At 42.4% G+C, this 15,744-nt stretch overlaps 1 protein-coding gene across 3 annotated transcripts in view; it reads right to left on the bottom strand.

Moving 5' to 3' along the window:
- Window positions 1-580: 580 nt before the first annotated feature.
- Window positions 581-15,744, bottom strand: part of LOC115158124 (low-density lipoprotein receptor-related protein 8) — a 36,840-nt gene continuing 21,676 nt past the window's right edge. For all 3 annotated transcript variants that reach the window (XM_029706689.1, XM_029706690.1, XM_029706687.1), the window contains 9 exons: window positions 14,246-14,417; window positions 13,894-14,109; window positions 13,377-13,495; window positions 8,707-8,846; window positions 7,593-7,734; window positions 7,337-7,462; window positions 2,830-2,904; window positions 1,555-1,712; window positions 581-725 (listed from right to left, as the gene is read on the bottom strand). In XM_029706689.1, the coding sequence (XP_029562549.1) occupies window positions 690-725; window positions 1,555-1,712; window positions 2,830-2,904; window positions 7,337-7,462; window positions 7,593-7,734; window positions 8,707-8,846; window positions 13,377-13,495; window positions 13,894-14,109; window positions 14,246-14,417 (1,184 nt within the window). In that variant the 3' untranslated portion in view covers window positions 581-689. The remainder of the gene's footprint in view (window positions 726-1,554; window positions 1,713-2,829; window positions 2,905-7,336; window positions 7,463-7,592; window positions 7,735-8,706; window positions 8,847-13,376; window positions 13,496-13,893; window positions 14,110-14,245; window positions 14,418-15,744) is intronic.

Here is a 15,744-nt window from a genome sequence, read left to right as displayed (position 1 = left end):
TTCACACTCAACAGTTTCCAGTGCATATCAAGAATTGTTCATCACCCAAATGATATCCAGCCAACTTGCCACAACTGTGGGAAGCATTGGTGTCAACATTGGCCAGCATCACTGTGGAATGCATTTGACACCTTGTAGAGTCCATGCCCTGACGAAATATGGGGATTAGTTTGAACATATAGACTAGTCAACCGATTGCAAAAAGACATTCCGATCTTGTCACAATTCAAGTGTATGCATGATGGGTACAGTATCTCACATAGGCTGGACACCTGTAGCTAACCACTGATATGCTTCAGGACCCCCAAGGCTGGGGTCAATTCCAATTAAACTCCAGTCAAGTTAGAAAACGCAATGACTTGGGAAAAATCCTCACAGAAAATCTTGTTCAAGTTGCTCAAGTAATTTTCAAGTCAATTGTAGTACATTTTTAGCCTTCACTGAAACTGATGTGGACTTGATCCAGGCTTTAAATGGGCCACAACTCAAATTAAATCAACATTGAGGTTGAATTAGGCCCTGGGAGGACCACAGGTCATCATGGGGAAGTGCTGCAAGACGCCTCCTCTCTTCTCACTCCTTTTTGCCAGATAACCTAATGAGACTCCAGGCTCCAGGGACTGCTGGCACCGGGAGGGGTGGGAGCACAGCTGGACACCTATGTCTCTTACACAAGTGACTTAAGACACTCAGTAATGGTCCAAGTCCATCTTAAGCAAAGTGTCCTGAGGAGAAGATGGCAGTTTAATAAGCATAGAGATCACATTCACCACTTAAGCATTTTAACAGAGGGCAGTCTGTCAGGTGAGGCACGGTTATGAGACACCAGGGTCCTTGGAGTCAATGAGTACGGATACATGCACACAATAATATGATTATTGTGGATATTCAGATTAATATAATAGCTTGTTTAAAACGTTTACATGCTTTGCAAGAAGAACGATTTCCCTAATAATCCTGTTTACATGGACACACCTGAAATCCTGCTACCTGATGGGACTTTGATAAATGCAGAAAATGGCCTATCAAAATAAACGTTCTACCACACCGACCATGTTATTTTTGTGAAGTATATTTGATTCTTAGTTTGGCCATATAAAGTTTGCATGTGAAAACTCTTTCTAAGATGCATACTTTCAGTTTTTCTGAACTCACTTCACTCGCACAAAAGAAGGAAGCTCACGCTGCTCGTGCTTGAACATGTGCAGATCAAACACACCGCTAGAACTCTGGTTAAGGCTTTTACATGTCCTAATCATTTGAAAGATTGCTCAGAAAACCAGGTGTTTTAATCGCCGTATGCTTACACCGATTAAGATGAAAGTGTTTACATGACTAATGCCATAACTGGCATACTGGCATAATCAGTTAATATCAAATTATTAGTTTCCATGTAAACATACTCAATTACATTAAATTAATGAATCCTTTATTTATTAAAGGAAATCCAACTTTTTTAAAAAAGGAATTCATTTATCTTTCATTCTTATTGAGATCTATTATCTGTTTTACCAGGAATCCCACGGACTCGTCCTGTTCATTGGCAGAGCTTACCTTGACAGGACAAACCTCCATGCCCCTGGCTGGTGCCTGGATGAGGGGATCCTGCGACTCCTTCAGGGAGAAGTCATGGAGGTTGTGTGTCCTGGAGGGCCTGAACTCCTCCCTCCACCACCACACCACCACCCCCGCCAATAGCACACTCAGGACAACTGGGCAGAAAATAGACTGGTTAGTTTTGCACTTTATTTTAAAGGTACACATACTTTATAGTTTCTAAGCATGTATATAAGTAAAGTAATAAGTAATATCTATGTCTTATTAGCCATATATTAGTCCTTAATTAAGTGTATTCTTATTCAATGTCGTGTTAAAAGGCCAATCCTTAATAACCTAATTGTTAGTCATAATAAAAGACACAGTATTTAAAGGCCCAGTGCAGTCAAAAACGTGATTTTTCTGTTTTATATACATTTCCACATGGAGTTTGGAATAATACTGTCAAATTGTGAAATTATGATAATGCCCTTTTAGTGTAAGAGCTGTTTGAAAATATTTTTTGACATTTTTGCCTGTTTTGATTGGATGGAAGTTTGGCCTGCCTGGTGGCATAACCCGGACGACGCTGGGCCAGTTGTGTGCATCCTCATGGGTCTCTCGGTCGCGGCAGGCTGCGGTCAAACCCGGGTCTGTAGTGGCGCCTCAAGCACTGCCATGCATTGCCTTAGACCGCTGCGCCCCTCAGGAGGCCCCTTTTTGACCATTTTAACTTAAATCAATCACAATAAGGTACTTAACTGTTACCCAGAAATGATTTGATATTGAGATAAAAATGGTTGCACTGGACCTTTAAGAGCAAGTTAAACAAAAAACAGACTCTTAGTATGCTGTCTCAATGTGGAACTAACTAAGGCATAGTGCTTTAAGGTGTGTTCCCTATACTAAAGTGTTACCTTATTCTTACTTGCAGAAATATTGTCCAGAAAGGACCACATTGGACAGAAAGGGGCACACCTTATAGGACTAATAAGACATAATAAAAGGCCTTAACGGCTACTTATATAGACACGTATAAACTACAAATTAGTGGCTATTATATGTACCTTAAAATAAAGTGTTACCGTTTTTTGCATATAAACAATAAGCTGCTATTTCTATAAACCATAAGTACTGACACTTATACCCATATTTACATCAAATGGTCATCATTTGATATTTCTTTACATCTGAGCAATATCATCCGTACAGTTCCACAGATGACATGATATAAACAGACCATAAGGGATCTAAATATAATGGATTCATTGCTAAATATACTACAAAACCTACCTATGAGCGAAAGGATTCCAGCATAGGTTGTATCAGACAGCGCTGGGGCTGGAAGAGTGTGAGAAACGACTGTGTCTAAAAAAGGAAAAGAACAAGTCCGCAATCAAGTAATCACAAAGAATAACAAATGGAAAATGTTTCACCAAATGCAATTTTCAAAGGTTATGGGACATCAGTTTTCAAGGATGAGAATAGCTTCTGTATTGTTAATGTTTTTGCTATTGTTGTTAACCTTGCGTACGAGAGCCAATCGTAATACAGGAAGTTGTACACACAACAACTGGCCGCACCAGTTGTGCTAAAAAGCTACTTTGCATTTTTTCCCCTTCATTTCTACTCTTTCGTAACTGACATTTGCAGATGGAAATGTGACATGTTATTATCTTAAAAGGTTAACTACGTAATAGGTGTTAATATGGCCAGCTTCAGTCAGCTGATTCTAGCCATCCCTTCTGGTTAGTTCTAGTCGGGCAGCTTAGTCTCCCATTCAGAGGACCCACACTTTTGTTAGTGTCTTATTGGTCAAGGTCACGCCAAATACTTATCACCAGATCTTGCTCAGCCTATCAGTGGCCTTGATTCCCAGGACTTCAGTTGCAGTTAGTCTATGACCCCAGCATGCTGTGTGGTCAGAAACGTGCTTTCCCCATCCTGATGAGCACTTCCACAGTTTTCCCTCCTGCTGAACTTTTCCTACTGTGGACTGAATCCCTGTATGTCTGATGTTTAATTGTGCGTGCATCTAAACGACCACATAGTTAATGTCAGTTATCACTGGACAAGATTCTCAGTTATCTGAACCATCAGTGGTCAGATGTGTGTGTGATGTGTCCATCTCCTTCCATTAAACTCCCCTTAACCTGGACATCCGCCTCATCCTTGTTCTGACCTGACATTCTGTAGTGGTTGCTACCAGCCTTAAGCCAGCACCGAAGGTTTCTTATTATATTCATGGTCCTATGATTCTCTACAACCCTACCCCTATTTTTCAATAGGGATTTAACACCAGTAAACCGGGAGCTGAACATCTCCTGACAAAGCTCCTTCCTAATTCCTCCCAAAAAAGACAGGATCTAGGGAACAATAATATACCATTTCTATGCAAAAATACATTTCAACTATCTGACTTCACTTTCACATTAGAACAGCGATTACAACACTACCAGCCCACCTATTTATGCTACTAAACACAAAGTCAAGTCCCCATTAGAAAATGTCACTTTCATGGCGTATAACTTGCATTGTTGACTATCTTTTAACCTCGTCCCCAGGCTATTGCACACAGCGCATATACGCCTGGGATATCAAACACTCAAAGTTGGCCTTAGGTGGTCTGACCATAGAATTCTAATGGGAGTGACCAACTGAGTAAAGCATTTGTCATCATTACATTTTTGTGAATCACACGACTGTGCTTGTGGTGTTCGAGCGCAAGGGTTCTCAAACTTTTTGGGTCCGGGGACCCCTTTTGTAATAGCAAATTCATCAGGGAACCACCATAATCAGAACACAACTTGAGTGAGATAAAAAAAAAAAAAGCATATAAGGAGTTTTACTATGACTTCGGCAGTGCATGGCCGGACAAACCAAGTCTTGTGCCCTGGGAAATAAGATTTTAAAGGCCCATCTCTTGCCATCAAAGAAAAGATTTTGCAGTATGCAAGCTAATTTCCTGCAATTTATTTTGTCATGGGGCAGAGAAATGTTTTCGTTGTTGCAGCTTTAAAGCCAATATCCTGTAATTATACATATTTTACCATGAGGCAGAGAGAAATGTTTGCACTTTTAAAGCTTAAATTACAGTGCATTTGAAAAAAATATACAGTGCATTCAGAAACTTTTCAGACCCCTTCACTTTTTCAATTTTTTTTACTGATACAGCCTTATTCTAAAATTGAGGAAAATGTTTTATTTAATCCATCTACACACAATACCCCACAATGCCAAGCAAAAACAGGTTTTTAGGAAAACAAATACATTATTTACATAAGTACTCAGATCATTTGCTATGAGACTCTAAATTGAGTTCAGGTGCATCCTGTTCAATTGATAATCCTTGAGATGTTTCTACAACTTGATTGGAGTCCACCTGTGGTAAATTCAATTGATTGGACATTATTTAGAAAAACCTGTCTATATAAGCTCCCACAGATCAGAAAAAAAAACAAGCCATGAGGTCGAAGGAATTGTCCCTAGAGCTCTGACACAGGATTGTGTCGAGGCACAGATCTGGGGAAGGATTCCAAAACATTTCTGCAGCATTGAAGGTCCCCAAGTACAAAGTAGCCTCCATCATTCTTAAATGGAAGAAGTTTGGAACCACCAAGACTCTTTCTAGAGCTGGCCGCCCGGCAAAACTGAGCAATCAAGGGAGAAGAGACTTGGTCAGGAAGGTGACCAAGAACCCAATGGTCACTCTGAAAGAGCTCCAGAGTTCCTCTGTGGAGATGGGAGAACCTTCCAGAAGGACAACCATCTCAGCAGCACTCCACCAATCAGGCCTTTATGGTAGAGTGGCCAGATGGAAGCCCCGCTTTGAGTTTGCCAAAAGGCGCCTAAAGACTCTCAAGACCATGAGAAACAAGTTCTCTGGTCTGATGAAACCAAGATTGTCACGTCTGGAGGAAACCTGGCACCATCCCTACGGTGAAGCATGGTGGTGGCAGCATCATGCTGTGGGGATGTTTTTCACTGGGAGACTAGTCAGGATCGAAGGAAAAACTAACAGAGCAAAGTACAGAGATATCCTTAATGAAAACCAGCTCCAGAGCACTCAAGACCTCAGACTGGGGTGAAGGCTCACCTTCCAACAGGACAACAACTCTAAGCACACAGCCAAGACAAAGCAGGAGTGGCTTCGGGGCACGTCTTTGAGTACCCAGCTAGAGCCCGGATTTGAACCAGATCAAACATCTCTGGAAAGACCGGAAAATAGCTGAGCAGCGACGCTCCCCATCCAACCTGACAGAGCTTGAGAGGATCTGCAGAGAAGAATGGAAGAAACTCCCCAAATACAGGTGTGCCAAGCTTTTAGTGTCATACCCAAGAAGATTCGAGGCTGTATTCGCTGCCAAAGGTGCTTCAACAAAGTACTGAGTAAAGGGTCTGAATACTTATGTAAATGCGATATTTCTGTTTAGAATTTTTTATACATTTGCAAACATTTCTAAAAACCTGTTTTTGCTTTGTCATTATTGGGTATTGTGTGTAGATTGATGAAGGGAAAAAAATGATTTAATCCATTTTAGAATAAGGCTGTAACGTAACAAAATGTAAAAAAATTCAAGGGGTCTGAATACCTTCCGAATGCACTGTACATATCAGTGGAGTCTGCTGAGGGGAAGATGGCTCATAATAATGGCTGGAACGGAGAAAATTGAATGGTGTTTGATACCATTCCACTCATTCCGCTCCAGCCATTACCACGAGGTGCCTCCAACCTGTGATATATATATATATATATATTTTTGTTGTTGTTGAGGAATACAAGAAGTATTGAGTCGAAAAATGTATAATTAGTGAAGTACTGTGGATACCAATATCCCTGTGAGCCTCTCAGGCCCATTTTTCCCAGGGTTAACAACATAAATTGTAGATGGATAATATTGTATTACACACTTTAAAGTTATTCCACAGATCCCTTGTTTGACTCACAGGGAATTGAACAATGGAACTATCCATGGTGCTGAATCTCATGGTGCTAAATCTCCGCTATAGCCCATATTTGCTTATCGGTTTGTTTAGCGCAGCATCGGATACAGTATGTACCCTCTGGCAAAATCACCACAATAACTGGGTTATCATAAAGTAAAATCAGCCACAACCTTCCCAAATTCCCCTGATAGCCAGATGCAATGGAAGAGCAAAGGGCCCTCCTGCTGGCTGACATCAGTCAATAGTAGGCTAAATACAATTTCATTTCCAGGCTGTAATTAAACTGATAATATTTTCCCAGTCGGCTGAACAGTGCTCCATAGGCCTTCATTTATATATATATTTTTATTTTTTATTTAACTAGGCAAGTCAGTTAAGAACAAATTCTTATTTACAATGACGGCCTACACCGGCCAAACCCAGACGACGCTGGGACAATTGTGCGCCGCCCTGTGGGACACCCAATCACGGCCGGTTGTGATACAGCCTGGAATCAAACCAGGGTGTCTATAGTGATGCCTCAACCACTGAGATGCAGTGCCTTAGACCGCTGCGCCACTCGGGAGCTCTTAAAACTAGGCTACATCAATGAAATAGCGTGGTGACTGCAACAAATACAACATAAAACAGTTCGATTCCTGTGGATATTTCTCAATTTACAGTGGTATAATCATGTCAGATTTTTTTCATTGGTATTAAATGCTTTTAAATAGCATTTCCCGTTTGAAAGGGAATCTCGGGATGCCTGGGAAGGGCTTGCAATTTTCTCGGGAAGAAATATTTGTAGATTTTCCAGAAAATATAAATCCCTACTGTGTAATAACCACAATTCATTCCACTTTCACATACTCACCATCATCATCATCGCTACCCCCTTTTGGAGGAATGCAGGTGAAGCTGGGAGAGCTTGTTCCAGAGAAAAGGTCTGGCACACACTCATATAGACAAACTCTGCCGTTATTTCCACACATAGCAGGGCCTGGGAACATCAGTAAGAAAAAAATCAGTCAGATAACATAGACTAATTGACACAGACTAAGGTTGAATCCAAACCTTTGTGTCTTGAGCACAATTATCAAAGTTTACTCGATGGGCTGACAGATGCGTACCTTTTGGTTGAAGAACCGGGTGAATGAGAACCAAGCCACCTGGGGAAGTGATATTGGCCAGGATGACTCTAAAGAGGCTGCCATTGTGCTTGTCAGCACTACAGATGGAGTGGGTGTCCTGTTCACTCCAGTATACATGTCCCTGAGAGACGTGAGAGAGTAGTGAACATATGGCGACATCCAGAATGCCACACTTTAGAGTGCATCAAACAATAGAATAATTAATGAGGGCCAAACCAGAAACCGTCTGCCCTTGATGCCATTTTATAATAATGGGGAGTATGTAAGGTATACCATTTCCCCCTGCTTCAGTCTTCTGTGAAGACTTGGTGAACTTGTTCCAGAGAATAGAATCAACAATGAGTTCAATGACACAAACTAGGATTTGAATACCAACCATTGTATATTTAAAATATGTGTTTTGCATGTAGCATATTTAACCTTTATTTAACTAGGGAAGTCCATTAAGAACAAATTCTTATTTACAATGACGGCCTACCCCGTCCAAACCCGACGACGCTGGGCCAATTGTGCAGCGCCCTACGGGACTCTCAATCACGGTCAGATGCGATACAGCCTGGAATTGAACCAGGGACTGTAGTGACACCTCTAACACTGAGATGCAGCACCTTAGACCACTGTGCCACTTGGGAGTATATCCTGGGTGAAGCTTGGTGAACCTGTTCCAGACAATAGGTCTGGCACACACTCACCAATGCAATATCAGTCAGGTCCCAATGATTAAATTACACACACCAAGCCAAGCCGATATTGGGCAGAATGACTAAAGAGGCTGCCACTGTGCTTCTCAGCAATATACATGTGTCCTGTTAGCTGTAGTAGAGAGAAGAGAGAAGTGAGGGAACAGGGCGCAGCAGAGTGTATGGAACAGTAGCTTTTATCAAACTTTTGTGTTTGTAACTTTACAGGGCTGGATTCTAAACCAGAAACATGCTCTATTGCAGTATGCCCTTGAGGTCTAAGCCACATTTGTACTATTTTCCCCCCACTTCAGTCTTTCCAGATCTGTGATCATGAGTCTTCAAAGACTAAAGGAAAGGAAACAGGGGAAGGTCTACAGAATAAGGCCTTAGTGTCATTTGGATGTCCGTACCTCAAACACTGCCAATCCGAAGGGCTTGTCCAGGTATCCATTAGACTCCACCACGGTCTTGCGATGCTGCCCGTCGAACCCGACCCTCGAGATGGTGCGCATCCCTGAGTCAACCCAGTACAGGAGTCGTCGAGGCATGTCTGTAGGAAAAACACACGCTATTCAACTCTGACTTTTTAGTGGTACTATCTTATCAATTACATCACTGTTTTGTAATCAAAAACAGTTGTCTTTCAATTACTAATTTCGATATCTCACAGCGGGATTCACCAGAATCTCTAGAAGCTCAAAGAACCAATCAGACTTCTGTCGGGAGACAGAAAGGTCGCGCCTCTACCCTCATAAGGACACAAGTTTTTCACGCTTTTTCTACCCTTTGTCTTCTTGTTGTGGCTAGTGTCACACGGCTAGCTACTGAGACGTGTCTAGCTTCCACTGGCTAGCATTGTGCTACCTAGCTAAGCTCCTAGCCCACGAGCAATGTTCAATCAAATTATTTTCAGGACTGAGAAAATGTCAAGTCTGCTGAGTGCAAACTTGAATGTTGTGAAAATTCTGTGCAACACTGAGGCTGTACCCACTTTGAGTTACAGTTTTAATTTGTCAGTTTTAACTTTCACTACTGTGGGTATTTGATCCTAATGTAGACCTACCAGTGGCCTACAATCAAAAACAATGGAGAAAATGCATCCCATAACATTTTAACATGGAAATAGCTGTTCTATCATTCAGCCTACAGTAGCAGCCAATGTGTTGTGTTCAATGTAGGACTACATTCCATGAGACTTTTGAAAAAAAAAAACATGCAGGGCTTGACATTGAACATGTTGTTGTGTTGTTTGATGCAAGAAACCACTTTACAATATAAAAATGCATTATTATTCCCATACCATTATTACAGAGAATCAATCAAATTATGCTACCCTCTGCCTGTTGGCCACTTAGCTTATTCAAGCCCGTCTCTGAGTGCTGGGGTCAGTAGTACCCCTTAAACTACTGAGAATGAGAAACCTCCGGCGTTGGTGTCTGCCCAACGTCTTTGTATGTGACCTCAACATGTCTCTCGGCTCTGCGTCACTGGAAGAACCCTTTGATCTTCGTTCATGGCACTCCCCTAAGGGTAGTGTGGACGAGGAAGGTGGTGACTGACCCTTCTGAATTATCCGGACGGACAATACGACTGTAATAGCATACATGAAGCCCAAGGGTGGCCTTTGCTCTCTGCGCTTACACAGCCTTATTCTGTGAAGAAGAACACACCTACTCTCACTACACACGGCTCATCCCTACATCTTGGTAGCCCCTCGATGGCCATGGAAGCTCTGGTTAGCGGAGATCATCCCCCTGCTATACGACGAGCTTTGGCAACTGCCGCTACGCAGAGATCTTCTGACCCAAACGAACAGAGAGATTTTCCACCCTCACCCTGACATCAGTGCCCGGCTCATGAGACTTTAAATCTGGATGCAACAGGCCTGCCTCTGAGTCAGAGACTATCCAGAGTACCAGGGCCCCATCTACATACTCAATGTATGGAAACAAGTGGTATGACAAAAAAAAACAGATAATTCCTTACCAATGCTCTGTATTCAAGGTTTTATGGTTTTTGCTGGACCTTTTTGGACAGAGGGAAGGCTTTCTCCACTGTTAAGGTCTATCTAGCCGCTATCTAGCACTGTCATATAGGCTTCGACAATAACACAGTGGGGAAAACGCCTTGTGTCATTTCATGAAGGGAGCTTGTCGCTTACGTTCAGTTTCCAAGCCTTTAGCCCGTCTTGGGATCTGTCTATTGTGCTTGAGGCTATTTCCCAGCAGACTTTCGAGCCGCTGGAAAGCGTGGAGATGAAGGATCTCTCCTTAAAGAAGCTTTACTGGTCGCCTGAGCTCCACGCACTGTCAATTTACCATTCGTGCCTACAGTTTGCCCCAGGTTTTAATTTACCATTCGTGCCTACAGTTTGCCCCAGGTTTTTCCAGGGTTTCCTTGGTCCCTCCTGCCTTCAGGTACCTTCTCAACAATGCAACAACAATAAGAAATAATAAAAGATAAGAATATGAACATAAAGTAAATGGCTCAGTAGAATAGAATAAACATTTTAGTATAATGCAGCAAGGCACAATTTATAATACAAATGTATCGTATCCTATCGTTTTGACAATATCACAATATTATTTTTGCGCAAGTTGGCTGTACCTGCAGCAAAACACCAGTATTTTTCCTTAATAGCTTATTTTCCATCTTCCTTTTAAATAGGGAGCCAATTTGTTTTTAGCACTTATTACCGTGTCAGATCAAAACTCGTTTTCTCATGGCTCTCTTGTCCCTCTGTAGCAGACATATAGAGAGAAATATGTTTGGACAATGGAATCGCAATAAAATAACAGTATTGAATCGCAATCCATATAGAATTGTGAGAATCGCAATCCACATCATATCGACCCTTAAGTATGGTAATAATATCGTATCGTGAGGTCCCTGGAATTTCACAGCCCTAGTGAAAAGGGGACTAAACTGAGCTTAACGTAGCTACTGATACGTAGACTCTCACCAAGTCACCTGACGCGGAACTGAGTGCCTATGGAACAGTCTTGAATTAACATGGACTGTCAGTGGCAACGCGTTTCGTTCTTACGCGTTCACAAGTCAGATGACATGTTTGTTCACGCGTACGTTGACGTTCAGATGCGTTGTTGAACGCGTGATCGCGTCGATGTACGTGTAAATGCGGGAATAAATGACAACATATTTCTGCTAGAATTGCCCCTGCCTTGTGTTTTTCATGTCCCAGGTATCAGGGGTTGATCATAGTCAATTTAAAATCAAATCAAATGAAAGTTTATTAGTCACGTACACATATTTGTAGATGTTATCACAGGTGCAGTGAAATGCTTGTGTTTCTAGCTTCAACAGTGCAGTAATAATACCTAGCAATACAAAACAATACGCGCATAATCTAGAAAGTTTAAAGAAATTAAGAAAATTCGGAATGAGGAATGTCAGAATCCGGAATATATACACTACCAGTCAAAGGTTTGGACAGATCTACTCATTCAAGGGTTTTTCTTTATTTGTACTATTTTCTACATTGTAGAATATGGAATCATGTAGTAACCAAAAAAAGTGTTAAACAAATCAAAATATATTTTATATTCTTTAAAATTGCCACCCTTTCCCTTGATGACAGCTTTGCACACTCTTGGCATTCTCTCAACCAGCTTCACCTGGAAATCAAGCTTTGATTATTTGAATCAGCTGTGTAGTGCTAGGGCAACAACCAAAACGTGCACCCCTTGGGGTCCCCAGGACCGAGTTTGAGAAGCCCTGAGCTAGATGATGATACATGCATTGTTAGATAGGCCTACTGTGGATTGATGCATGTTGCATATAATTACTATTGGAGTGCATAATTGCCATGGTGTTTACATCAAATGCAACGGTGCCAAAAAACTAAATAAAATGTGGAATATAGGCAGTGTTAGACTTGGACTGGAATAGGTGCTGGTACTGCTTATATTTAGGTGCAGGAGCTCCACAAAACGTTTCAGCTAATATTCTATAAGAGGTGCAGGAACTCAAGCAGCATAACATTTGAGGTGTCGGTACTCAGCTCTAGTAAGCTCCTGCCCAAGTCATGCACTGAAAATAGGCTACAGTTGCCAGCAGTACCATGTAAGAGGAAGACACGCTTCTTTTGAACCTAAAATAAAGAAAATCAAATCAGACCCTCCCGTAATTGAGAGGCTGACCGTATTATAATAGCCTGCAGATGAACAATATACTGTAGCTCAATGCTATTTTTTTAAGACGCAGGCGTCACACAGATGTTTGTCAGGCGGTGGTATCACGACATGTCAGTCAGACGCCTGCGGTGTGTGTGTGTGTGTGTATGTATATCTGGGTGGGTGTGTGCGTGAGTGCATGTGTGCTAAGGTGTGGTGAATCAGAGCAGGTGGTCAGTCCAGTTCAAGTGTTCAGAAGTCCGATGGCTTGTAGATAGAAACTGTCTCTGAACATGTTATCAGACCTCATGCTCCAATCCCGTCTGCCCGACGGTAAGGGAGTGAACAGCTCGTGGCTGGGGTGTGTGGGGGCCTTGAAGACGCTGCGGTCTTCCTCAGGCACCGCTTCGAGTAATGTCCTGGATGAGTGGGAGCACAGTCCCAGTGATATGCAAATGTAATGCTGGATTTGCATTTGTAGTCTGTGATAGTCTGTAGTCCTTGCCACCTGCGTAGCGAGTCAGTTGTCGAACATCAATTCAATTTTGAGTCTGTATTGTCTTTTTCCGTCCCTAATGGATTTATGGAGCTCATACTTTCGTAACCCAGGTTCTCTGATATTATGAGTGAGATATCCCCTGCTTGCAAGAGAGCAAGGAATAAGAGGCATGGGGAGGGGAGGAGCTCACCTCAATCGCCACTGGACTTGTCTGTCTCCGACAGATTGGTGTGATTGGTTCTTCAAACTTTGATAGATTCTGATGAATCCCACTGTGAGATATCTCACTCATAATTACAGATAACCTGGGTTACGAAAATAACCTTGAGTCTTTGTAAATCCCAAATTAAACTACATTTGGCCAACTAGTAAGCCAAACACTTACACTTGAAGAAATATAAAAGCAGTTTGGTGTAATACACATGTATAAAAGAACAGCCAAACATACCCAGAGAGATGGCGACTGGGTTCCTTATGGCTGAGGTGATTAGTGGCAGCCTGCCTTCTCCATCCAGGCCAGCACGCTCAATCCTGGGGGAGCTGCCACCTTCTGCCCAGAACAAGAACCTGGGGAAACAGGAGCTCTCCATGACTACATTAGATCTACATTGGATCAGACTTTGAACCATCTAAACGAGTGTTTATCTAAACCCTATGAAACTCTGTGCAAGCTGGAGACTGAGCTCAAATTACAAAGGCCTACTAATTTACATTTTGGGTACAGTGAACTGATAGATTTCATTTTTTATTCTAATTTGTTTAATAGGAGGCCATGTTTGAGATAGAAAATCCTTATTGAAATTGAGAATAGATTTTTTAAAATATTTCTTCATAGTAAAAACAAATATATATCTAATATTTAGAATTTGATTATGTAGATGCGTTTTTTTTTTTTAAAGCACAATGACCTGTGTGCATACAATAGGTCTCCATGAGTAATATTGAGAACTTCCAATCCAGCCTACCCCAACAAGGGTTCCACAGCCACTCCAGTGGGCATGGCCAGCCCTCCTATCAGGAGGCGTTGTGCAGAGACGTCCAGACGGGCCACATCGATGGAGTGAGTATCAGCATTGGTCCAGTAGAGAAGCTCATGGATCCAGTCCACAGCCAGACCCAGGACAGCACCATGGCCTTTCAACAGCAGGACAGGCTCCAGAGGCTTCCCATCCATGGAGATCCTAAAGGGCACGCAGGACAGATCAAATGTATGGGAACTAACATCTAGTACCATTTCACAGAGCAAAAGAACTGTGGTCAACATTCATATTAACAAGGGCCAGATTCAGAAAGTGTTTAACTCTCTGAGATGTGTACCTGTAGATGGAGCCTTGTCCTGGCCTTGCCCAGTAGACAGTGCGGTTTGCAGTCAGGGCAGCCATAGGCCCTGGTCCCAGTAAGTGAGCAGCCATCTCCCTGTACTCCATACCGGCAGTGTTGACCCGGCGCACACCCTCAAAACTGCTCAACACTAGCTGAGCCACGTCTCCTGCAAGTACACTCAAATCAGTCCCAGACACTCAGGACTAACAAAAATACATCAACAAGCACAATGACGGAAAGGGCAATAGTGATGAAAGTAAACAGATATGCACATCAAACGAAAAACAGTGTCCTGCTCTTTCCAATATCACTTCTGTTTATTAGCTTAATTAATAAACCTTTACACTCGTACACATATAAGGTACGGATGTGACAAATGGACAATTTGAATTTCCAATGTCACACCTTCAGTACTGCAGGGCCTAGGTTAGGATACTCTACACGTAAACAGACTGAAGACTGAATGCACACTGGCATCATTAGCGAAGAGAAAGAGCAGGGGTGTAATCATTAGCCCAAAGAGAATGTTTTGCAACAATATTTATATTGGACAAACTCAGATAGGTCCCTCCCTGTTTCGTTTGCTTCTGTTTAAAAGGTACAGAACAGTGACCCAAGTATGAAAAATTACTGTAGCTGGTACATTGACAAAGTTGATCATAAAGTTACTGGTCCCCTCGCCCCATGTGAAATGCTTGGATTCTGGAGGCAGGCATTATTTCTAGCTTTATGCAACGTCAGGTAAAGATGGACATTTTATACACCAATCGTAGCATCATAGAATCTTAACTCATTTAAATAAGTAATGCCTTAAAACAGTCATCACGTGCACATCATATGGCTTTGCTTACAAACCGGAGAAAGGTGCAACTGTAGCCCGCAATTTGTGGTGTTCCTGCATGTGGGCATTCTGGCATCTGCAGGAACCCCCATATTTATACTTCTATTGGTACATTTTAAAGTTTGACTCCAGTACATAGGCAGGAGGCAGGGATGCTCCAGTACAGTATATGGCGGTATGCACCATAGTGATGGATGCCAACTGCTGATTTTATTTCACCTTTATTTAACTAGGCAAGTCAGTTAAGAACAAATTCTTATTTAAAATGCTGGCCTACACCGGCCAAACTCGGACGACGGTGGGCCAATTGTGCGCCGCCCTATGGGACACCCAATCATGGCTGGATGTGATAGAGCCTGAATTCAAACAACGGTGTCGGTAGTGACGCCTCAAGCACTGAGATGTAGTGCCTTAGACCGCTGCGCCACTCGGGAATGATAAACCCTTCAGGTACACAGCAGGTGGGAGGAGAGGCGACATCGTGTGCTAGTTAGCTAACAAGCAAGCTAGCACACGGTGTCGCTAACTAGCAAGGTAGCCAGCTAGTTAGCGCACAGTGTTGCTCCAGCCTTCCGCCTGCTGTACTAGCAGGAGCGACACATAGACAGTGTGCTTCGCCCCCGCCTGTCGGGCACTGTTTTCTCACAGTGCT

Source organism: Salmo trutta, chromosome 22 (genome assembly GCF_901001165.1).
Source record: "Salmo trutta chromosome 22, fSalTru1.1, whole genome shotgun sequence".
Taxonomy (NCBI): Eukaryota; Metazoa; Chordata; class Actinopteri; order Salmoniformes; family Salmonidae; genus Salmo; species Salmo trutta.
This window is presented reverse-complemented; position numbering and strand designations above follow the sequence as displayed.